General features: G+C 36.3%; 1 protein-coding gene across 1 annotated transcript in view; it reads right to left on the bottom strand.

Moving 5' to 3' along the window:
* The window catches only part of CCDC7 (coiled-coil domain containing 7), a 107,451-nt gene that overhangs the window by 48,769 nt on the left and 34,273 nt on the right, over nt 1-24,409 (bottom strand). Inside the window, exons 10-13 of the mRNA XM_008066496.1 lie at nt 24,061-24,091; nt 23,521-23,610; nt 9,019-9,104; nt 8,100-8,154 (exon numbers count right to left, since the gene is read on the bottom strand). Coding sequence (XP_008064687.1) covers nt 8,100-8,154; nt 9,019-9,104; nt 23,521-23,610; nt 24,061-24,091 — 262 coding nt within the window. The remainder of the gene's footprint in view (nt 1-8,099; nt 8,155-9,018; nt 9,105-23,520; nt 23,611-24,060; nt 24,092-24,409) is intronic.

Raw genomic sequence — 24,409 nt, 5'->3', positions numbered from 1 at the left:
CAAAAAAAAAAAAAAAATGTTTCACTGTATTTTAAATTCCCTGATTCCTTCACTTCTAGAATTTTTTTTTTAAGTGTCTATGTCTTTGAAGAATTTTCTACCCATATCCTGAATAGTATTTTAATTGCTTTATATTGGTTTTCAATTTTATCCTAAGCTCATTGTTCAATTTCATAATCAACCTTTTGAATTCTGTGTGAAATTTCACAGATTTTGTTTTGATAAAGAATTAGTTGCTGAAGAATTAGTTGCTGAAGAATTAGTGTGATATTTTGGGGGTGTTGAAGAACTCTGTTTTTTCATATTGTCAGAATTATTTTCCTGGTTCCTTCTCATTTGAGTAGACTAATTCTTATTTGGGGTTGGCAGGGGGCGGACTTCGGCACTATAAAGTTCCTTTGGTTATATACGGCCTTGTTGTGGTGAACTTCTCAATAGCCAGCTGTAGCAGTCCTGTGCTGGGTACCTGCATTGGCTCACAGCATCCTGAGTGGCCAGAATAGTTTGGAAAGTGGCGTTAGCTAAGGTCTGAGATCAGGCCTTCTGCAGCACTGAGGTATTATATCCAATAAGATGGGTTGTGCTGCTTACCTCTGGTCAGGAGGTGGCGCTTGTGGGAGAAAACTAGTCACATTGCTGGCTGTGAGGTTTCTCCTTGGAATGTGTTGCTCCAAGGAAATGCCCAGCCAACCAAGGCAGAAGGTGGGGCTCTGGGATTACCCAAGTTCCCTGTCTGTTTTGAGCCTTCAAAGGGAGTGCAATTGGAAAGGGGCTAAAGCACCCTACCAATGTATGCTCCTGGCCACCCCGGTGGGACTAGAAGGGAGTCCCAGGATACTGGGGCAATGCTGCACAAAGGGCAGGCACACAACACTTTTCACAAGAAGTGAGAGGTTACTGTGGAAACAAGTCCCACTCACCTCCAGCTTTAGCCTCCAACTTATCTGAATGTCAAAGTGCAGGCAGCCTCAGGGTCTCAGGTGTTCTCAGATAGCCTGTTCTAGCCAGGAACTAACTGCCCCGTGGAGTTTCCCCTTGGGGCCTGCTCCTTCCCAGGTCTGTTAGAAAGCAGTCACTCAAGGGTTGAGTTCCTGGGCTGGGGTTGCATCACTCCAAGTGGGTTTCAGCAGAGCACAGCTGTGAGTAAGGCAGTTTCCCATGGGGGACTGGAGTCCCACAGGCTTAGAAGGCCCACCAAGTCTGCAGCAGGAGCACAGAACTCTGCAGAGTTTGCCCTTGGGGCCTGTCTCCTCCTCAGCTGGCTAGAAAGCAGCCGAGTAAGGGCTGAGTTCATGGGCTGTGGTGACTGAGGCTACACTACTCCATGTGGGCTTGGCAGAGCATGGCTGTGGGTAAGGCAGTACTGTTCAGGGGGCCCACCAAGTTAGCAGCAGGAGTCAAAATTCCTGAATTCCCTTCACTTGCTTTCCCCACTGGAAATAGAATTTATCTCAAAGAAACAGAAAACACTTTCTTTGCCCTCCATAAGAGGTATCTCCTCATCTGTTGAAGTTTTATCATAAGATCACAACAATTCAATCACATCCACAGATTCCACTTCTAATTCCAGTTCTCTTGCTATTTCCACCACATCTGCAGTTATTTCTTCCACTAAAGTCTTGAACTTCTTACAGTCATCTATGAGGGTTTCAATCAACTTCCAAACTCCTGTTAATGTTGATATTTTGACCTTCTCCCATTAATCATAAATTTTTTAAAAATAAAGTTTATTAGAGAAAGAAGGAAAAATAAAGATTCATGGCAGAAAGACCTGCCATGGGTGAGTTTCTTGAAAAAGAAAAACCACAATGAATGTTCATAATGGCATCTAGAATGGTGAACCTTTTCCAGAAGGTGTTCGATTTACTTTGCCCAGAATCATCAGACGAATCATTTCCTCTGGCATCTATAGCCTTATAAATTGTGTTTACTCCTCGATCATGGGAAAGAGAATGAATACTGTGTTGGCATGAAAACATTAATCTCCTTTAGCATCTCCATCAGAGCTCTTGGTTGACGAGGTATGTCATCAATGAGCAATATTTTGAAAGGAATCATTTTTTTCTGAGCAGTCCAGGCTTAAAATATTTAGTAAAGCATGCTATAAACACGTGAGCTGTCATCTAGGCTTTGTTGTTCTATTTATAGAGCACAGATAAGGTAGATTTGTCATAATCCTTGTGTTCTAGGATTTTCAAAATAGTAAATGAGCATTAACTTCAACTTCAAGTCAGGTGCATTATCCCCTAATGAGAGAATCAACCTGCCATTTGAAGATTTGAAGCCAGGCATTGACTACTCCTCTCTAGCTATGAAAGTCCTAGAAGGCATCTTCTTCCAAAAGAAGGCTGTTCAATCTACATTGAACATCCATTGTTTAGTGTAGTTACCTTCATCAATTATTTTAGCCATGTCTTCTGAATGACTTGCTGCAACTTCTACATCAGCACTTGCTGCTTCAGCTTGCACTTTCTTTCCTTCAGCCTCATGAACCAACCACTATTCTTCTGTGACTTCCTCACCTCTCTCAGCCTTCATATAATTAAAGTAAGTTAGATCTTAGTCTGGCTTAGGCTTTGGTTTCAGGGAATGTTCTGACTGGTTTGATCTTCTATCTAGACCACTAAAACTTTCTCCACATCAGCAATAAGGCTGTTTTGCTTTCCTATCATTCATGTGTTCACTGGTGTAGCACTTTCAATTTCCTTCAAGAACTTTTCTTGTGCATTCATAACTTGGCTATCTGACACAGAGGCCTAACATTTTCCACCTATCTTAGTTTTCAACATGATTTCTTTACTAGGTTAATTATTTCTAGCTTTGGATTTAAAGTAAGAGACATGTAACTCTTCCTTTCACTTGAACAGTTAGAGGTCATAGCCAGGTTATTATTCAATATTGTTGTTTCTGAGGGAATGGGGAGGCCTATTCTGCTAGGAGAGAAGAGAGATAGAGACAGGAATGGCCAGTTGGTGGAACAGTCAGAACATAAACAACATTTATCAGTTAATGTTCACTGTCTTGTATGAGTGCAGTTACTGGAGTCTCAAAACAATTACAACAGTAACATCAAAGATACACTGATCCAAGATCACCATAAGAAATATAATAGGTTGGGTGTGGTGGCTCAGCCTGTAATCCCAGCACTTTGGGAGGCCAAGGCGAGAGGACTGCTGAGCCTGTGGGTTTGAGACCAGCTCGGGCAACTTGGGAAAAACTCGTCTCTACGATAAATTACAAAAAAAATACTAGCCAGGCGTGGTGGCGTGCATCTGTAGTTCCAACTACTTGGAAGGCTGAGTTGGAAAGATCGCCTAAGTCCAGCATGTCGAGGCTGCCAGTGCACTCCAGCCTGGGCAATAAAAGTGAGACTCCAACTCAAAAAAAAAAAAGAAATATAATGATAGATAGGATTAGTAAAATGTGACACAGAGACACAAAGTGATCACATACTGTTGGAAGAGTGGTGCTGGGGAAAAATGATGCAGAGTTGCCATAAAACTTCAATTAGTCAACAACAACAACAAAAAACAGTATCTGTGAGTAAAATCTGCAGTTACTCTCCCAACTAAAATCCTGAACCCATCAAAGTCATCCATAGGGTTGGAATCAATTTCTAAATTCCTGATATTGTTGATATTTTTACCCCTTCCCATTAATCAGGAATATTCTTACTGGTATCTGGAATAGTGAAGTGCAATAAAATAAGGAATGCCTGTATTTATTATTTTAATTTAAAAGGGTAAATATTCTGATAGTATCACATCTTTCCATTTGTAATCAGTGCAAATTAGATTACAGAAAATATTATTTACAATTATTTCTTAATAAGCAGACAAACTATAATTAACTAGTTTAGTAATCATTTAATAATTACAAAAGCTCTCTAATTGTTCTCCCTGACTGCAATATCTAATCTCTACTCAAAAATTCACTTTTCATACATCTAGTAAATGATCACAAGAAAAAAAATGACAGGTGGATCATTCTTAATGTTCCTTAATACGTTCATATTTCCTACTCAAGAATATCCAAACTACTGCTATCTCTTTAATCCAAAACTTCTATCATACCCAAGCCTTCAAATTTCTCTAGATAACCCTTGTTCCCTGAAGTCTTTGTTTTCCACATATTGTTACTCCTACACAGAAATCCTTCCTGTTTTCTAACTTCACGTTCTTAGCTATGCCACCATAGTTGTCCTTTTATATGTGCATCTATTATGTTGGAATTAGTTGGGAACATTATATCTCTAGTATGTGCCAAAATAATATATTTCAGCTCCAAAACGTCTTAGAGGACTTAAATTTAGAAGAAACAAATCCGTATTTCTTTATCAATTTTATACCTCTTATATTACATATTATTTTATATGCAACCAGTTTATTTAAGTACATATAGAATGTAATTACAGTTCATGCCAATATTTGCATTAGGCATATCTGTAATCCCACCACTTTGAGAGGTTGAGGTGGGAGGACTGCTTGAAGCCAGGAATTTGAGACCAGCCTGAGCAAAATAGCAAGATCCCATCTCCACAATTTTTTGTTTTAATTAGCTAGGTGTGGTCATGCATGCCATAGTACTTCCTAGCTACTTGGGAAACTGAGGTAGAAGGATCACTTGAGCCCAGGAGTTCAAAGCAGTAGTGAACTCTGATCATGCCACTGCACTCCATTCTGGGTAACAGAGTGAGATCCTGTTAGAAAAAGGAAGGAAGAAAGGGGAAAGGGAGGGAGGGGTGAGAGGGAGAGGTGGAGGAGAAGAGAGAAGAGGGACAGGAGAGAGACAGGACAGAGAAGAGAGGAAGACAGGGGAGAAAGATGAGGGGAGGAAGGAGGAAAGTTGGGTAGGTGGGAGGGAGGGAGGGAGGGAGCGAGGGCAAGAGAGATTTGTATTAGAGACTTTATCCCTGGGAGTAAATAGTAAGCAGTTTACACAAAAAAACAGAGTTCTTAGCACTATGCATAGAAGAAACTAAGTGAAGGTTCTGTATTTTTTTTATGTTGATTCTTTAAAAGAAACAGCATTTGGGAAATCATACTTGAATTTTTGTTTAGCAGTCATTTTACCCCTACATACAAAAAGAGAGGGCATTTCGGCCCTACAGTCCAACTGACAACTGTAAATCTGGCCAACTTACTTAATATCTCTAGGTTTTCTCCTCTAAACAGTAATAACAGTAATTGCACCTAAAGTACAAAACTACTACATGCATTGTTTAACTCACAGAATATTCAAGTATGTATAAATATTTCCATTTTCTAAAGTTTTAGGCTACAAAACATATAGTTGTCCTTCCTTTCTTATCTCCATATGATTTTGCTACAAATTGCTCAATTTAGACGAGCAATTTGCAAGTAAATATACTCAATTTTCCAACAGTATGAAAATGAAAAGTTAATAGGATAACAAAATATTTTATATCATTTTAACTAAGCATAATTTTTGTTAGTGCAATTAAGGCTATACAGACTGCTAGTCCATGCAGTATCTCTGATGAATGTGAAAAAGGACCCTTCTTCCAGGCAGATGAAGCCCTGTGTCAGGGTGTACCACTGAAAAATAAAGCATAAGCTACATTTCAACACCCACTTCTCCCTTAGCCCAATATTATTTTTAAAGGCACAATTTGTACAACATGAGAACAGCCTCAGGTCCAAATGAATCTGTATGTATATATACTCTAAATAAGTGCTAGAATAATTAATGGAATAAATCTCTCTCCTCCACTGCAAGGCCCTTTTGCAGTAGTCCCTATATCTATCTTGATGGTCCCAAATAAAGTCTACCCTGCATTCCTTGCAGTGCTTAAAAAAAAAAAGAGTAATTGTTGAAATAATTGGCCTCTAAATAAGAAAACAACTAATAGTTCATTTAAAAATTAAAATATTTTTATGTGACTTACTAAAACATTTTACAAAAAATTATTTCAACAGATACATAGTAATACAATTTGATTCTATAATTCATGCTTGCATGAGGAAAAAAGATGAATAACCTTTCACTATTATTGCAAATGCTAAGCAGGATTCAGAAAGCCATGCATGTAGTTCAAATATCACCATTACTCTGTTCTCTAACCCTAAGCAAGTCACTTTTTAGCTTCCAGTGATCCCTGTAAAATGGCTTAGATAAATGTGGTTCATGATAGAGGGAAGGAGATAAATTCCTATAAAATGCTTAAAATCTGTAGGTACTCCCTACAGAGAAAATTATATCTACAAAGAAAATTTTGACCATAAATTCAGAAAAAAATAATATTAAAGCACATTAGCTTATACAGTATATTAATATAATGCCATATTAATAACATAATGGGATTTTTAAAATTATACAAAAAACTGTTTATCTTCAATAAACTGGTAAATAAGTACAGTACACAGAATTCCAAAATGGTCCCATAATCTTCACTCCTAGGGTTATGCTTGGTACAATAATCCACTCTCTTTGAGTTTCAGTGGCACCTGTGATTTGCTTCTGGCCAACAGAATATGACAATGTGATGGAATGCCACTCCCTCTATTAGGTTACATTATATGGCAAGGGTGACAGGATAACACTCTCATTATCAAGTTATATAACATTCTGTCTTAGTTAACAAAAGAGACTTTTGACTAGCCTTAAAGAAGAGGCAAGCTGCTATGCTATGATGTAAACTATCTATAGGAAAGACAACATGGCAGGAAACGGCAAACTGCCTCAGTACTACATTTGCAAAGAAATGAAGTTTGTCATGGAACCAACCATGTTGCCCATCGAAGCTGGACTGGATAAAAAAAATGTGGTACATATACACAATGGAATATTATGCAGCCATAAAGAAAAACATATGGACTTCGCAACAACTTGGATGGATTTGGAGTCAATCATACTTAGTGATCTATCACAGAAACAAAGAACACCTAAGTACCATATGTTCTCACTCATAAGCGGACCTTGAACAATTATACTACTATAAGAAAGGGATTGGCAGTAGTGGGAAACTGTCGGGGAGGGGGGTGGGATTGGTAATTGAGGGAAACTGCTAGGGGAGGGAGGGGCATACCTCATCAACAAGGGTACCTGCATAATCATTGTTTGTATACCTAACCCTGAATTGTACCCCACATCTTTATAATAAATTTTTTTTTTAATTTTATTTTTTAAAAAAAGAAATGAAGTTTGAGCTTGAGCTTAAAAGAGGACTCCCAAGATACAGAATAGAATAGAGCCAGCTAACACCTTGATTGCAACCTGGTGAGACCCTGAGAGCACAGGACACAGTTAAACCATGCTCAGACTCCTAACCTACTGAAACCATGAGATAATATAAATTGCTTAAGCTGCTAAATTTGTGGTAATGTTTTACAGCAATAGAAAACTAATACCATAAATTTGTATATTTTATATTCAATATATTAAGTGGCACTCTCTTTTTCTCCAAAATGTATGCTATCTAGTTGTCAAATCATTCAGGTGTATACATACTTATACATTTAACTCTTGTCATTCACTGAAATAATGCTATAATACTATAACGGTTGTTAGGAAATTAGCTTGCAGCAAAAGAAGAGAAAAAAAGTTCCCCAAAGCAATAAAATAACAGGTTACTTGTATTCCTTTTATTAGATCACATGAAACAGAGTGGGCTATATAGTTCACAATTTCTGAAGAACTTTATATCTGCTTCTCACAACTCTTATACCCTTTTGAAATAGAATAGCTATTGTTTTACCCACTTTGGTGATGAAAAATATGAAATTAAAATAGGTTAAAGGAATTTATCCCAAATCAGACAACTAATAAGTCTCCTGTTCTGCTTCCCAATATGATGTTTTTTCCTCCATGACATTGCCTGTAGTTGAGAGAACCATGGTAATTTTCACAATCTCGACAGTAAATATGCCAGGATTTATCATTTTATGTTCTAAAACTTGCAGAACAAAGTCCATCAACAAGAAAGACATTATTTAGGAAAATTTTACATACACACACGTACATATGCACACACAAACATACACCTATCTTCACATACATACTAATGTTGTCTATATGTATAATTACTAAAGTGCATATCAATCAAATATAAATGCATAGAGAGAGTGTGTGTGTGTTACCTGGACTTGAAGCAACTGTTCTTTTATTTTAAGCGGCTTTGCTAGAAATATCGCCCTGTAACAAAAAATGTTTTTCAATGCATATTTTAAAATGTATCACTGCTTTGCTTCCTTGAGGAAGACTATAAACCATTTTGAAGGAATAAAACTTTTTAAGAAATTAACATTTTTAAAAGTGATAAAATCCATACAGGTTAAATGATAAACAATTAGCTAATATTTTTCAAGCTAACTTGATATTATTAAAATATGAAAATATTGAGTTTTTCAAAGTGCATTGGTCATTTTTTCTTCTCTAGTTGTTTTTTCTTCTCAAAGTCAAAGCCATCTGTCCAATGAATTTATTTTCACAATTTGTGGAACTCTATAAAGACTGAAGTCATAATTTGTTTTTAAAACTATTTTAATATCAGGGTTTGACCAAACAATTCCATAATGCAATAATTATTTTATAATGCTAAAGAAAATGTTCACTTTCTTAATAAAGCTACATTACAATAATCCACATAATAAAAAATAGCATTTTTAAAAAAAAAATCAGTATAATTAAGAAGTACAGCAAAAAGACTAAGCCCAGACTTGGGATTTAACAAATTACAAACAACTGGCTAAACCATCAAAGAAACAATATAAATCCTTTTTTCCTATAATTATTTAAAGATTTAATTCTGTTTCCATATTCCTGAATATCTTGTGGTTCACTCTCTTCCAATCCGCTTTTGGTTCTTTGTTCTTCCCTTTTTAGTTTTTTCCCACAATCATCCATATCCTGATATGCTTATAAAACTATCTATTTAACAAAATGTTATGATTTTTAAAACCTGCTAGTAAGTTATGTCTTTTTGGCTCTTAAACTATTTGTATGAAATAAAATACAAACTAACAAAGAAAAAAGTTAACATGAATCTTTATGTCTTACTCTTCTGAATCCTCAGGGCTTTTTTTGTCTCTTTTCTTCTCCATTTTTATACTTCTCTTTGTTCGATCATATGCAAGCTTTATTTTCTGTGTAATTTTATATAAACCAGAATAAATGATTAAGGACACAATAAGTTATAGAGAAATATATTGTAATATGTACTTCTAAGATTTCCATTTTACTCTTAGAGTTATCATACAATGTTTCAAAAAATTCTTGGAATAGAAGCAAAACAAAATTAATGATACATGTTTGTATTCATGCCTTACTAAATGTAAGTTGTATGTAAGCTAATACATATAGATACATTTAAATTCCTCTGACAAATGACAGTCAATTCTGTTATAACATGGCACATACCTTTCTGAAAATCAATTCACTATGCCAAAACATGCTATAAAACCTGCAGTACATATGGGGAAAATGGTGCATATCATGCAAAAACATTGTCAATGATACATTTAAAAAACAGAAACATAAAATGAGTACTAAAGTACACAGCTAAATAATTAAGAATAAATGAATACCATTTTTAGTTTTTTTTTAAGAATAAATGAATACCATTTTTAGTTTATTAAAAATACAGCCCTTTATCTTGAAGAAGATCTAAAGCTTGTTTGTGTAAATGAGCATTGAATAGGCTGCTACTTATAAGCTATTGTGAAATAGAAGGGGGTTATTTGAAATCGAATTTTAAAATTCTAATACTAGAAATGGGCTGGTATGGCACACTACATACATAATGAACCAAGGCAACTGGATAAAACTACTTTTTACCTTCATCTAGTACTTTTCAGATAAAACTGTATAAACACATGTGAAATTCAAATTATGTGCAAGTTGTTCAATAATGTTGGAACAAATTTGCATTTCAAAACAAAAACGGCAATACTGATCTCATGTATTAAAGTATTCTTGAACGGCTATGTAGTACAATGTTATTTTATATAAGAAAGTAAAGGAAAAATGAACAGATTATCATTGAAAATTTTAGATGAGTTCAGTAATAGGGACCTATAAAAGTATTAGTTATTATTTCCTGTTTTAGACCACAACTTCCAATGGATAACAATGTCACTACAGTGGCAAACTTTTCATAAATTAAAATAAAGTATAATAATCCCTCATAATAAGGGAAAAAGTATAATGGTAAATTTTATTGAAATTTATATACCCAAAACTCCACAACAATATGAAGAAAATGACCCCAAAGCACATCATAATCTAATTATTTAAAAGCAATAATAAAGAGAAAATCTTAGAAGCAGATTCTGTTTTTAAAATGGTGACATAGAAGGAAGGTGGCTTCACCTCCTCCACAGAAAACCAAAAACAAATATACAGTGCTGAGATTTTCATCAGCAACAACTCAGAACTCAAATATGAGGATAAGACAGATCCCATAGAGAAGTGAAAAGGAGGTTTGAAAAAACTCTAAGCAGACAGTAGGAGTACTGGCTTCCACATCCATGACACCCCTCTCCCTGTTCTGTCCTGTATGGAAAAATCTTCCCCAACCACAATGTCTACACTAGAAAAAGGGAGGCTAAGGTGGTCAGTCAGCTTTCCCACCACCCTGGATTTCCTGGTAGGAGACTTGTTCTTGATTGAACCCGTGGGAAGCATCATGATTCCCTAAAAGGAGAAATGTCACTGAAGACAGACAGAAACAAAATGGGAAGGCAGAAACAAAATGGGAAGGCAGGACTCCATAACCCAGCCCAGAATCTCTGTTCTGTAACATAATCAAAGGAGACACCAAATCAGAGCAGCTGTTCAACAGTACCATGATGTAGGAAGTATGTTCCATAGGTCTCTTGGGCCCAAACTCCTAGGCAGCCTTCCCACACTGCTGGGATAATCCCTTTGAGACCTCTTCCATTTGGGACTTGGCAGAACTTTGATCATTTACTAAAGCCAAGGTAAATTTGGACTTAGGAGGTCACCTAGAGCTGAAGAACAGGGAGCAACCTAGCAGTAAAGATTTGCTAGACAGATATATACAATAAAAACCAAAATAAGCTGAACAGAGAAAACTAGAACAATCTTTCAATTCAAAGACACAGACATATACCCATAAGAACCTACAGCAAACAGGTAACTATGAACTCCCAAAAAGGACAAAGCAAAAATCCAGAGATTGACACCAAGGAGACTGCATTTTGTGAGTTTTCTGGTAAATAATTCAAAATAGCAGTTTTAAGGAAACTCAGTGATATTCAAGGTAACAGAAAACTCAGAAATTCACCTGAGAAATTTAATAAAGAGACTGAAATAATTTTTAAAAGTCAAGCAGAAATCTTGGAACTAAGAAATACATTTGCTGAACTGAAGAACTTAGTAGAGGCTCTCAATAGCAAAATAGACCAAGCAGAGAAAAGAATCGGTGAGCTCAAAGACCAGTTATTTTAAAATATACAGTAAGAGGAGAAAAAAATATAAAGGAATAAAACCGACCTAAAAGATATTTTAAAAAATCTCAAAAAAACAAATCTAAGGGTTATTGGTGCTCAGAAGGGAATTTCACAAGAGAAAGGGATAGAAAGCTTATTCATAGAAATAATAACAAAAAAAATTCCAAAACATGAGAAAGATATAAATATCCAGGTACAGGAAGGTCTGAGAACACCAAACAGATTCAACCCAAATAAGACTATTCCAAGGCATATAATAATCAAACTCTTAAAGGTCAAGACAAAGAAAGGCTCCTGAAAGCATCAAGAAAAAAGAAACAAATAACATAAAAAGGAGCTCCAATTCATTCAGCAACAGATCTCAAATATATATATGGAGGAGGATTAAGTTGGCCAAGAAGAGGCAACCAGGAGATGTTTCTCCTACAGAGTAAACCAAGATAGTTTCCTCAGCACTCAGAGAGGAACAGAACCAGCAGCATGTCCCAGGACTCATCAAACCGAAGTGATAATGACCACATAGTGTAAAGAAGAGAAAAATCAAGCACCAGGGCAGCCTCCAGATGCAATGGGGAAGGTGAGTAAAAGAAATTCAGAAGTTTGTATTCTGTCATAGAATTGGAGGGCCTCCAGAGCCTTGCAGAACTCCAGTCCCTCACAGGAAACTGCCTTACCCACAGCTGTGCTCTGCCAAAACCCATGTGGAATGGTTTGGACAAAAAGCCTTGAGCAGCTCTAACTGTCATATCACGGGAACTTAACCCTTGCTGGTAGCTGCTTTCTAGCAAGCCTGGAAGAAACAGCCACCAATGACAAATTCCAGGCAGCAAACAGTTCCTAGCTTGGGAAAGCTGCATGAGTACAGCTGAGGCCAGCAGCACTTTGACAATCAGATCGCAGATTACCTGAGGTTAAGGCAGGAAGCAGGATAGGACTCACTGCCATAGCAACCTCTCACTCCCAGTGTAAATAAACTCTTTTGTTCCCCTCTTGCACAACAGCATTACCCCAGTGGCCAAGGACCTCTTCCAAGGCTATTATGAACACTTCTATGCAAACAAACTAGACAACCTAGAGGAAATGAATAAATTCTTGGAAACAAAGAACTCCCACAACCTTGAATCAGGAATACATAGAAACCCTAAACAGAACAATAATGAATAGCCAAACTGCAGCAGTAAATTAAAAGCCTCCCAACAACAACAACAAAAAGTCCAGGGCCTGACTGACTCACAATAAAAAAGACAACTACAGACCAATATCACTTGTGAACACAGATGCAAAAATCTGAAACTAAATATTAGCAAACCAAATTCAACAGCACATAAAAAAATAATAATACTTCATCATGACCAAGTGGGTTATCTCAGGAATGAAAGGGTGGTTCAACATACGGAAGTCAATAAACACAATCCACTACAAAAACAGAATTAAAAACAAAAATCATATGATCATTTCAATAGATGCAGAAAAAGTATTTGATAAAATCCAGCATCCCTTCATGATTTAAAAAAAAAAATCTTCACAAAATAGGCATAGAGGGACAATCCTCAAAATAATAAAAGCCACATTTGGCAAACCCACAGCCAATGTCACTCTAAACAGAAAAAAATTGAATGCATTCTCTCTCAGAACTATAACAAGGCAAGAATGCCCACTTTCACCACTCCTATTAAACATAGTACTGAAAGTCCTAGCCAGAGCAATCAGGCAAGAAAAAAAAGAAATATAGGAAATTCACACTGGAAAAGAAGAAACCAAACTATCTTGTATGCCAACAAAAGGATCTTATACCTAGAGAACCCTGAAGACTCCTGGACTTAATAAATGAATTTGGTAAAGTTTCAGGATGCAAAATTAACACACACAAATCAGTAGCACTGTTATATACCACTAGCGACCAAGTTGAGACTCAAATCAAGAACTCAATTCAATTTCAATAGAAGTCAAAAGGCAGGAGAAAGCATGGGGAGACAATCAGGAGCCGGCTTCCACCAGAGCAAAGACGCACATCACTTTATTGTCCCTGTCCCAGAATCCAGGTAGAGATGTGCTCCTACCTGCCCATTACTGAACAGCCTGCATCCTGAGAGTAAGGGATGAGCTCCGTGCCCATCTGGGATCAATCACTGTTAGCCCAGAGAAGATATCCCAGGTGCACTATACCTCAATAGACAAGCATGGATTTCCAGTCACCCTAGCCCCCACACTAGAACATTCACAAAACAACGGTGCAATCAGAGTGAAAGACATAGCAGCTGACAAGTAGGTTGGCTCTTGAACTGATCCAACCCCCTTCCCGCAGCAGTTTGCGGGGGTGTCTGACCCATGTGGAGAGCACCCTAATCACTTGGAGAGGACTAAACACAGGCATGTGGAGCAACCAAGAAAAGCCCCCCTTGACCCCACGGAGGATAGGGGGTAGGTCTAGAGCACAGAGCCTGCTCCCTTCCATGGAGAGCCAAGAGCTGCAAAAAATGGAACACGATGGCAAAAAATGGAACCTGAAGTTCCAGAAACAACCACAAGAGGAAGTTCCAACCTCACAAAACATTTTGGAAGCATCTGTTGTTATTTTTTTCCTTTTTTTTCCCTTGCTCTCTCTCTATATCTCTGTGTGTGTGTGTTTGTGTGTGTGTGTGTGTGTGTGTGTGTGTGTGTGTGTGTGTGTGTGTGCGCGCGCGCGCGCGCTGATTCGCTTTATCTCTTTTTACACATGTGGGTATATATGAGGGTGAGTATCTTTTTTTAATTTTAGTTGGTGTATCTATTTGTCTGCCTGTTTGTTTTCCCTTTTCTCTTTCTTTCTCTTTTCTTTTCTTCTCCCTCCTGTCCTTCTGTGTTCTTTTCTTTTCTCTTAAGTCATTTTAATTTCAGAGGGTATATATACATTCTCATTGAATGGACATATAGTGAGGTGGTGGGAAGTGGGTCCCAGGGGTCCAAACTCCAGTTAGCAAATACTGTGATCTGCAGGTAGCTTCTGAGCCTTAGCTCCCCCTTTACACCTTAACCAAATCTCAAAACTACAAAAAGACAGCACAACCCGCACACACAGCCCAGCTACAAAATTGAACAAATCTGGAGGCTCCACCTAGCGAAGAATAGAGGGTTGAGCAAGCAGAAGAAGTAAAAGCTATTCCCTCTCTCATTGAAAGGAATAAGAGAGTAAAGAAAAATCCATCAAAAATGGAGAAAAATCAATGCTAGAACACAGGTAAGCCCCAGAGTCCTAAAAAGATAGTAACAAAAATACAGACTTCAGAATTCAAAAATGAACAGCAACCAGAATGATTGGTCTCAGTCACAAATGCAGAGATCAAAAAGTGGTTATAGAGGATGAATGAGAATTAAGAAGAGCAAGAGGAAAGAATGTATAAAAAGATAACAGAGATGTTGACCATAAAAACACCATCTATGAAATAAATAATAAACTGACAAGCATAGAAAGCAAAAATTAACAAAGTAGAAGAAAGAATCTCAGAGTTTGAAGACTGAAATATGGAACTGACCCAATCTGTTAAAAACATAGAAAGGAAGGTTAAAAAGAACAAATCCTCCAAGAGAAGTGCGATTACATGAAGCGGCCAAACTAATGCCTAATCAGTAAACCTGAAGCAGAAAGGGAGAAAGACAACATCTTGGAACAAATATTCTATGAGGTTATTCAAGAAAACTTGCCTCATCTCCATTAGAGACATGACAATGCAAACACAAGAGATTCAGAGAATCCCTGCAAGGCATCAAATGATAAGACCAACTCCTAGACACATAGTAATTTGCTTACACAGAGTAGGTATTTTTTTTAATCCTAAAGGCAGTAAGAGAGAAAAGTCAGACTATCTATCAGGGAAGACCAATTAAAATACCAGCAGACTTATCTACAGAAACACTATAGGCTACAAGAGACTGGAGTCCAATCTTCAAAGTTCTCAAAGATAAACAATTTCAACCAAGAATTTCAAACCAAGCTAAGCTAAACTTCATCAGTGATGAAGAATTAAAATCCAATCCCTACGAGATTATGCTGTTTCCAGTCCAGCTCTACAGGAAACACTTAAGGTATTAAGCACAGAAGAAGAGAAAAAGAACAACGCACTTCGCAAAAAGAAAGGAAAACACAGCATACACTGCAATGGCAAAATTAAAAACATATACTCATATCAAATCAAAAGTTAAAAGAAAACAAACAAAAAAAATCTATGAGACCCTCATGACAAGGATAAAATTTCACATTTCAATAATCATCCTGAACGTGAATGGACTAAATGTACCACTGAAAAGACACAGAACGGTAAACTGGATTTTAAAAAGCATGATATACAATAGGCAGTCTCCACGAAACACTTCTCGCTGCAAAGAACACCCACAGACTCAAAGTTAGAGGATAGAAAACAAACTTTCAGATGAGAAGGAAACAAAAAAAGCCAAAAGTCATGATTTTAATAACAGACAAAACAACTTTCAAACTATCAAAATGTAAAAAAAACCAGAAAAACACTACATAATGATAAAAGATTTGATCCATAAACAAGAAATATCCGCCCTAAACATATATGCACAGAACACAGGAGTACCAGTGTTTATAAAACAACTACTAAGTAAACTAAAAAGATACTGACTCTAACACTATCATAAATGAAGACTTAAATACTCCAATAACAACCCTAGAGAGATCAAGACAAAAAATCAATCAGGAGATCTGGAAAACAAATTTAACTCTTGATCAAATGGACTTAATAGACACTTACAGAACACCCAACCCAACAACCAGAGAATATACATTCTACTCATCATCACATGGAATATATTCCAAGATCAACCACATCCTCAGCCATAAATCAAGCATAAAGAAATTCTGTAAGATCTAAATACTACCATACACATTCTCAGACCACAGTGGAATAAAAATAAATATTACCACCAACAAGATCCCACACAAAGACATGGACACTAAAAAGCATAATTCTGAACCTAATTCTGAACAACTCTTGGGTCAACACAAAAATCAAAATAGAAACTAAAATATTCCTGGAAACAAATAAAAATAAAGACATATCCTAACAAAACATCTAGGATGCCATAAAATCAGTACTAAGGGAGAAATGTTTAGCTCTATGCACACACATCAAGAAAATAGAAAGATCACGAGTTAACAGCCTAACAAATCACCTAAGGGAGCTGGAAAGACAAGACCACCAAAACTCTAACATCAGCAGAAAAATCCAGATCACCAAAGTAAAAGCCCAAATATGAGACACAGAAGACAAAAATATCATAGAAAAAAAAAAATCAATGAAACAAAAAGCTTGTTGTTTGAAAGTATAAACAAGATTGGTGAACTCCTAGCCAGATTAAGCAAGAAAAAGAGAGAAAAAAGCCCAAATAAACACAACTAGAAACACAAAAGAAAAGTCACAACTGACCCTGAAGAAATGCAAAAGATGATCAGAGATTACTAAGCATATCTGTATGAAAACAAACTCAAAAACGTAAATGAAATGGAAGACTTTCTGATATCACACAAACTCCCAAGGTTGAAATAAGAAAAAATATAGTCCCTAAATAGATCAATAATATCCCAGGAAATTGACTCCATTATAAGAAAACTACCTACAAAAAAAAAAAAAGGCCATGGACCAGATGGCTTTACAGAGGAATTCTACAAAACATACGAGGAGGAGCTAATACCAATCCTATTGAAAGTATTCCAGGCAATCGAGAAAGACAGAACTCTCCCCAAATCATTTTATAAAGCTAACATCACACTGACACCCAAACGAGGCAAGGATCCAACAAAGAAAGAACTACAGGCCCATGTCCCTGTACATAGATGCACATAGATGCAAAAATTCTCAACAAGATTCTAGCAAATTGGATCCAACAACACATTTCAACAATCAGCCACCATGACCAAGTAGGCTTCGTCTCTGGGATGCAGAGCTGGTTCAACATCTGTAAGACCATAAATGTAATTTAATACATCAACAGATGTAAAAACAACAACCACATGATTATATCATTAGACACAGAAAAGGCTTTCAAAATGCTTCCAGCATCCATTCTTGGTTAAAAAAAAAAAAACAAAAAAAAAAACACTTGAATGCCTAGGTATAAAAGGAACATACCTCAAAATAGTAAGAGCCATCAATGATAAACCCATAGACAACATATTGCTAGGAGGACAAAAATTGGAAACATTTCCTCTGAAAACCAGAACAAGACAAGGCTGCCCTCTCTCACATCTCCTGTTCAATATAGTATTGGAAGTTCTAGCTAAAGCAATCATACAAGAGAAGGAAATCAGGGGTATCCAAATAGGAAAAGAGGAAGTTAAGCTATCCCTCTTGGCTGACAATAAGATCCTATACCTGGAAAATCCCAGGGAAGTTGTCAAAAAACTCCTTGCACTGGTAAAGGACTTTAACAAACTCTCAGTGTACAAAATCAACATGCTAAAGACAGCTGTACTTTTATACACCAACTTCAAGCAGCCATAGAACCAAACAAAAAGTATAATCCCATTCACAATAGCCACACATAAAAAAATGAAATACCTTGGCATCTTCCTAACCAGAGAAGTGAAAGACTTTACAATGAAAACTACAAACCGCTGCTCAAAGAAATCAAAGAAGGCATAAACAAATGGAAAAATATTCCATGCTTATGGATTGGAAGAATCAACATTGTTAAGATTTCCACCTTACCGAAGGCAATCTATAGATTCACACTTTGGGAGGCTGAGGTGAGTGGATTGCCTGAGCCCGCGGGTTCGAGACCCGCCTGGGCAACTTGGCAAGAGCTCATCTCTACAATAAATCAAAAGATTAGCCAGGCATGGTAGCACGCGCCTGTAGATCCAGCTCCTTGGAAGGCTGAGGTGGAAGGATCGCCGGAGTCCAGCAGGTCAAGGCTGCGGTGGCCAGGAGCGGCCACAGCACTCCAGTCTGGGCGGCAGAGTGAGACTCCAACTCAAAAAAAAAAAAAAAAATGACCATGTTACCCAAAGTAATCTACAGATTCACCACAATTTCTATCAAACTACTATTGTCATTTTTCACAGAATTAAAAATAAAAATCCTAAAATTCATATGGAACCAAAAAAGAGCCAGAATAGCCAAAGCAATCCTAAGCAAAAAAGAACAAAGGTGGAGGTATTACATTGCCTGACTTCAAATTATACTACAAGGCTACTGTAACTAAAACAGCATGGTACTGGTACAAGACCAGAGACATGGACCAATAGAACAGAGAAAACAGAAAGAAACCCAAATACCTACAACCAACTGATTTTGACAAAGCAGACAAAAACATACACTGGGGAAAGGACACTCTATTCAACAAATGGTGCTGGGAAAACTGGATACCTACATGCAGAAATATGAAACTTGATCCCTATCTCTCCCTAGACACAAAAATTAACTCAAGATGGATTAAACACTTAATTGTCAGACCTAAAACCACAAAAATCCTAAAAAAACTCTTGTGGACATCAGCCTAGGCAAAAAATGTATGGCTAACCCCAAAAGCAAATACAGCTAAAACAAAAATAAAAAATAAATAAGCAGGAACTTATTTAACTAAACGTATTTAACTTATTAAACTGAAAAGTTTCTGCACAGCAAAAAAAAAAAAATAGTTAACAGAGTAAACAGGCAACCTACAGAATATCAGAAGATACAAACTATACATCTGACAAACGACTAATATCCAGAATCTACAAAGAACTCAAACAAATCAGTTAGAAAAAAAGCAAATTGCCCCATTAAAAAGTAGGCAAACAACATGAATAGACATTTCTTAAGAATATATAAATGAGCCAGGCTCGGTGGCTCAGCCTGTAATCCCACACCTTTGGGAGGCTGAGGTGAGTGGATTGCCTGAGCCCTCAGGTTCAAGACCCGCCTGGGCAGTGAGACCTCATCTCTACAATAAATCAAAAAATCAGTCGGGCGTAGCAGTGCATGCCTGTAATTCCGGCTACTTGGAAAGCTGAGGCGGAAGGATCGCTGCAGCCCAGCAGGTCGAGGCTACAGTGGCCGGGAGCGGCCACTGCACTCCAGTCTGGGCGACAGAGTGAGACACCAACTCAAAAAAAAGAAGATATAAATGGCCAACAAACATATGAAAAAGTGCTCAACATCACTCATAATCAGGAAAATGCAAATTCTATCCACAATGAGATACCACCTTACACCAGTCAGAATGGTCATTATTAACAAACCAAAAGACAATAGATGTTGGCACAAATGTAGAGAACCGGGAACACTTATACTCTGTTGGTGTGAGTGTAAATTAGTAAAACCTCTACAGAAAGTGGTATGGAGATTACTCAAATAACCAAAAGTAGATCTACCATTTTATCTACCCCAAGAGACAGAGGTCATTATGTTAAAAAGACACCTGCAATCGCACATTCATAGCAGCACAATCCACAATTACACAGATGTGGAATCAACCTAATGCCCACCAACCAGTCAGTGGATAATGTAAGTGTGGTATGTATACACCATAGAATACTACATGGCCATAAAAAAGAATGAAAGCATGTCCTTTGCAGCAACATGAATGGGGCTGGAGATCAACATCCTAAGAAAACAGACTCAGAAACAGAAAATCAAACACCATATGTTCTTACTCATATATGGGAGCTAAATGGCCACAAAGATGGAGATAATAGACACTAGGGACACCAAAGGGGGTGGGGAAGAGAGTTAAGGTTATGGGGCACAATGTTCACAATTTGGGGAATGGGTTTACTGAGACCCAATCCCACCACTACACAGTATGTCCATGTAACAAACATGCATGTGTACCCCCAAATCTAAAATTTAAAAATTTTTATTTTAAAAAAGATTTTAAAAAGAAAAATCTTTACACATCTATAGCAACAGTTAGAAAGTTTCTTCAAAAGATAACAACTAAAATAGCATAAAAATATGAAGCACCTAAGAGTAACCTAACAAAAATTAGTAAGAACTTTATAAAGAAAATTATAAACACTGTATTGTAAGACATTACAGAAACCCTTCAAAATTGGGGACAGTTAATGTTCATTAACAAAAATATGTATCTTGATATCCTAGGTGTCAAGTATCTCTAATTTAATGTGAAGATATAGTACAACTATAAAATCTGACAAGGTTAACTCAAACTGACATAAAAGTACAAAGGCCAAAAATAAATAAATGCTTATAAAGTACAAGGTGGGCTGACTTGCCCTATAAGATATCAGGACTTATTTTAAACCTATAATCATTAAGACACTTGAGTTTAGATAGGCACAGGAATAGACAAGTTCAATGGAATAGAAGATACAGAAACAAATCTTTAAGCAGTGATATTTTTTACCAACAGCATACCAAAATATACACGTCTTGGAGATCCTATTTAGGAAGCGATTTTAGAAAACTATGTGGCGGCATAAATTGAATAAATCAGAAGAGGCAAACTACAGGCCAAATCTTCCCTACTGCCTGATTTTATAAATAAAGTTTTATTGCAACATAGCCACACTTTTTTATTTATGTATTGCCTATGGCTGTTTTCATACAACAGAAACTGACTAATTGCAACAGGGAGCAGATGGCCTGTAAAGCCTAAAATATTTATCTGTCACTTTACAATAAAAATTTGCTTATACCCAGAATAACTAAATGCATAAGGTAGTACTTAGGGAAACAATACAAAGTACAATAGACAGTAGATGCTTGTACGCAGTATTCTTTTTTCCTTTTAAGAAATAGCACCACATTTTAGGAAGATTCTGCCCCTCCCTCATTTCAATTTTTTCCAGTAGACACTTGTCCCAAACAAGGCCAGTAACATCCCATCTCCTAAGAATTGACTATTATGGAAGGGAGACAGGCAGAGCTGAGTAATTCCAGATTCAATATTTAGTGGGATGGAAAAAAATTAGCCAAAGCTCCCTCTCTAAAAATACTTTGAAAGGGCTTAAATACTAGATGCTCATGAACTTTTATTATTTTGACTCCCAGAGTTACTCTAGTCATATCCCTTACAAAACAGGTTCAAATTTTCTTTCAGTTCTCTGAGTTACCCTAATACCTGTCCAATAAATTTCTTTCTTTGGATGGCCTGAGTCAGTTTCTCCTGCTTACACACAAAAAAATAAAACACTAAACCAATTCACAGGAAAATACTGATTAATATTTGGCAGACAAGAATAGGAATCAAATACGATTTTTTATTATTAAGCTTGGTTGTATAAAAAAATTATTGAGAGAAATAAGTAAGTTAGGAAAGAAAGCCTACTGTGGAAGAAAAATAACTTTGCTGTTAGAAATCCTGAGTCTGGAATATGCTATAGTCATTATTCTCTCCCTACCACCCTATTTAATCAGTTCCCATGTTAAATTTTCTTCTATGAAAACAGACTACCTCTCAGATCTCTTGGTCACTATCCTTGTGTGAATATGACATTTCCGCTACACATTTAGTAATGTTCCTTCCACATTTCTCCTTCATATTTCCAAACAATGATCAGAAGTTCACATAATTTCCAATGAGAGAAGGTAAGGTCAGTTATTCGCTGATTATATTTCACATAGCAAAGCATTAGAAATGTAGCTAGTGAACTTTAATATATTTTAGAAAGTCAAAAGCTTAAATGAGGAGTGAAGCAGAAATTACGTGCAGGGGCTAAGACAAGGATAGATAAGAGGTATAATCTATCAAATGAGCACCAAAGTTTCTGTGGATTGAACAACAAGGCCCGATGTATCCTAGACCAGGGATCTCCAACCCCCAGGCCACAGATCAGTATCCATCCCTGTCCTTCCCACAGCAGGAAGTGAGTGGCAAGCAAACAAAGCTTCATCTCTATTTACAGTCACTCCCCATCATTTGCATTACCACCTGATCTCTGTCTTCTGTCAGATCAGCTGCAGCATTAGATTCTCATAGGAGTGTGAACTGCACATGCCAAGGATCTGGGTTGCATGCTTCTTATGAGAATCTAATGCCTGATGATCTGAGGCGGAGCTGAGGCAGTGATGCTAGCACTGGAGAGCAGCTGCAAATACAGATTAACATTAGCAGTGAAGTTTGGCAGTATATCCTCCCCACCCCACCCTGTCAGTGGAAAAATTTTCTTCCAGAAAATCGGTCCCTGAAGTCAAAAAGGTTGAAGATCATGTCCTAGACCATGTATTGAAGAAGTCCATACAAAAACCATTGCTCTCTAGAGCAGAATTAGAGACAAAATGCATAAAGAAACAATACAGGAAAACAAAGCCAGAAATTGCAGCAACATCTTTAAGTCATTTAAGAAGTTTCAAAGTTTTTTTCAAACAGGTTCTAAAAGTGCATGATTAGAATGATGCCAAATTCTCATACTTGGTCAACCTATTCAATTCTTCAACATGACAATTTACTATTTTTAGACTTTTTTGTACTGATTTTTTGGTTCTACTTGGAATAATACATAGGGGAACTATTCCTAAATTGAACATACATAGCAGATCTTATATATGACACCTGTATAGGATCACTGCTTCTAAGACTAATTAAATAGAAAATCTTTTGTACTATTTCTGTTTCCTCCTCTAGTAAAAAAGAAATATCAAGCAACCAACATTAGTGGATTCAGCTATGCATTTTATGTTATTACATGGTTAATAAAAATTCACTTCTATTTGACTTTGTTGTCTATAGTTTGAATGTATAAGCTGTTCAAAAATGGCAAGGAGAAAAAGAAAATACAAAAGGAAACAAATTTTCCTTTATCCTTGGCATTTTCATTCACTCTACTATGTATAATTATCTGGGACACACACATTATATAATTAGAGAAAACACTGATAGTTTAATGAAGTTAAATATTTGCCCTAGAAATATCTTTCTGGATGCTTAAATTTTATGTGTTTTTCATAGCATCATTCTGATTCCAATAGCTAATATGGTAATTTAGATTACACATTATTTTATTTTTTAAAGCACAGCTGCTACAAATTACTAATATTGAAAACATATTGTAAAACAATCAACTATTTCTTTGATTCCATCCTAGAATAATAAGCCTTGTTAGGTATTATATGCCATTTTCAGATACTAGAATTTTACCAACCTCTGCATCCTTCAACTTTTGTAGTTCATTTTCCAGCACAAATTTCTCTTCTGATAACAATTCAAAATCACTTTGCATCTGTTTATATTTCTAAAAACAAATAATATAATTTTAGTAATGATGAAGAGCAAATATTTCAGAAAGGTTATTTGTAAAGTATTTATACTTAAGTATTAAGGTTAAAAAGTCTTCATTAACTCATGAAAATAATGAACAATTGGTAGTAATCTTTATATCTAGGTTACACTTGGGGCTGAAAGAGATAAAGGAACTACAAGTAGCAATGACTGAAACTATTCAGAAGATTGCAAAAGTTATTAGAGTTTAATATTTCAGAAGTGAAGTGTTTCTGATGTTAATAATATCCAGTAAAATTTTTAAAAAGACAAAGCATTCCAGCTCACATATGCATAGGAATCATTTAAATAAACTGAATAAGCATTGGATTTTTATTTAAGATTATTTACCCTGACAATTTCTAGAGTCTATGAAGAACTCTAAGGGCAAAATGCAATTTCAAGCAGAGAATGCTATACTTACTGCCTCTAACAAATCTTGATCATGTTTAGCTCTGAAAAACAAATTTAAAATATCTCTAATGTATTAAAATTTTATGCGACACATTTATAAATTTTCTTTGTAAAGAGTTTAAAATAATAAAATAAAGGCTAGCATACACTTTAACTATCACCCCCAAAATGTAATGCTTTCCAAGAGATATTATTAGATTGCTGTTACCTTTACAGAACTTGTTTCATGCATTTACACAATACTGCATGTACCTATTTGATTCTATAATTTGTGTTAGGAGGTTAAGTCTCTGTTTTCTTTTTCACACAAATGACATTACTGTATATACTGTTCTCAACTTGTTTTGCTTTAGTAAACA

The sequence above is a fragment of the Carlito syrichta genome, unplaced genomic scaffold, assembly GCF_000164805.1.
Source record: "Carlito syrichta isolate Samal-C Ts95f unplaced genomic scaffold, Tarsius_syrichta-2.0.1 Scaffold308972, whole genome shotgun sequence".
Classification (NCBI taxonomy): Eukaryota; Metazoa; Chordata; class Mammalia; order Primates; family Tarsiidae; genus Carlito; species Carlito syrichta.
Note: the sequence above shows the minus strand (reverse complement) of the source record. Positions and strands in the feature narration are given on the sequence as shown.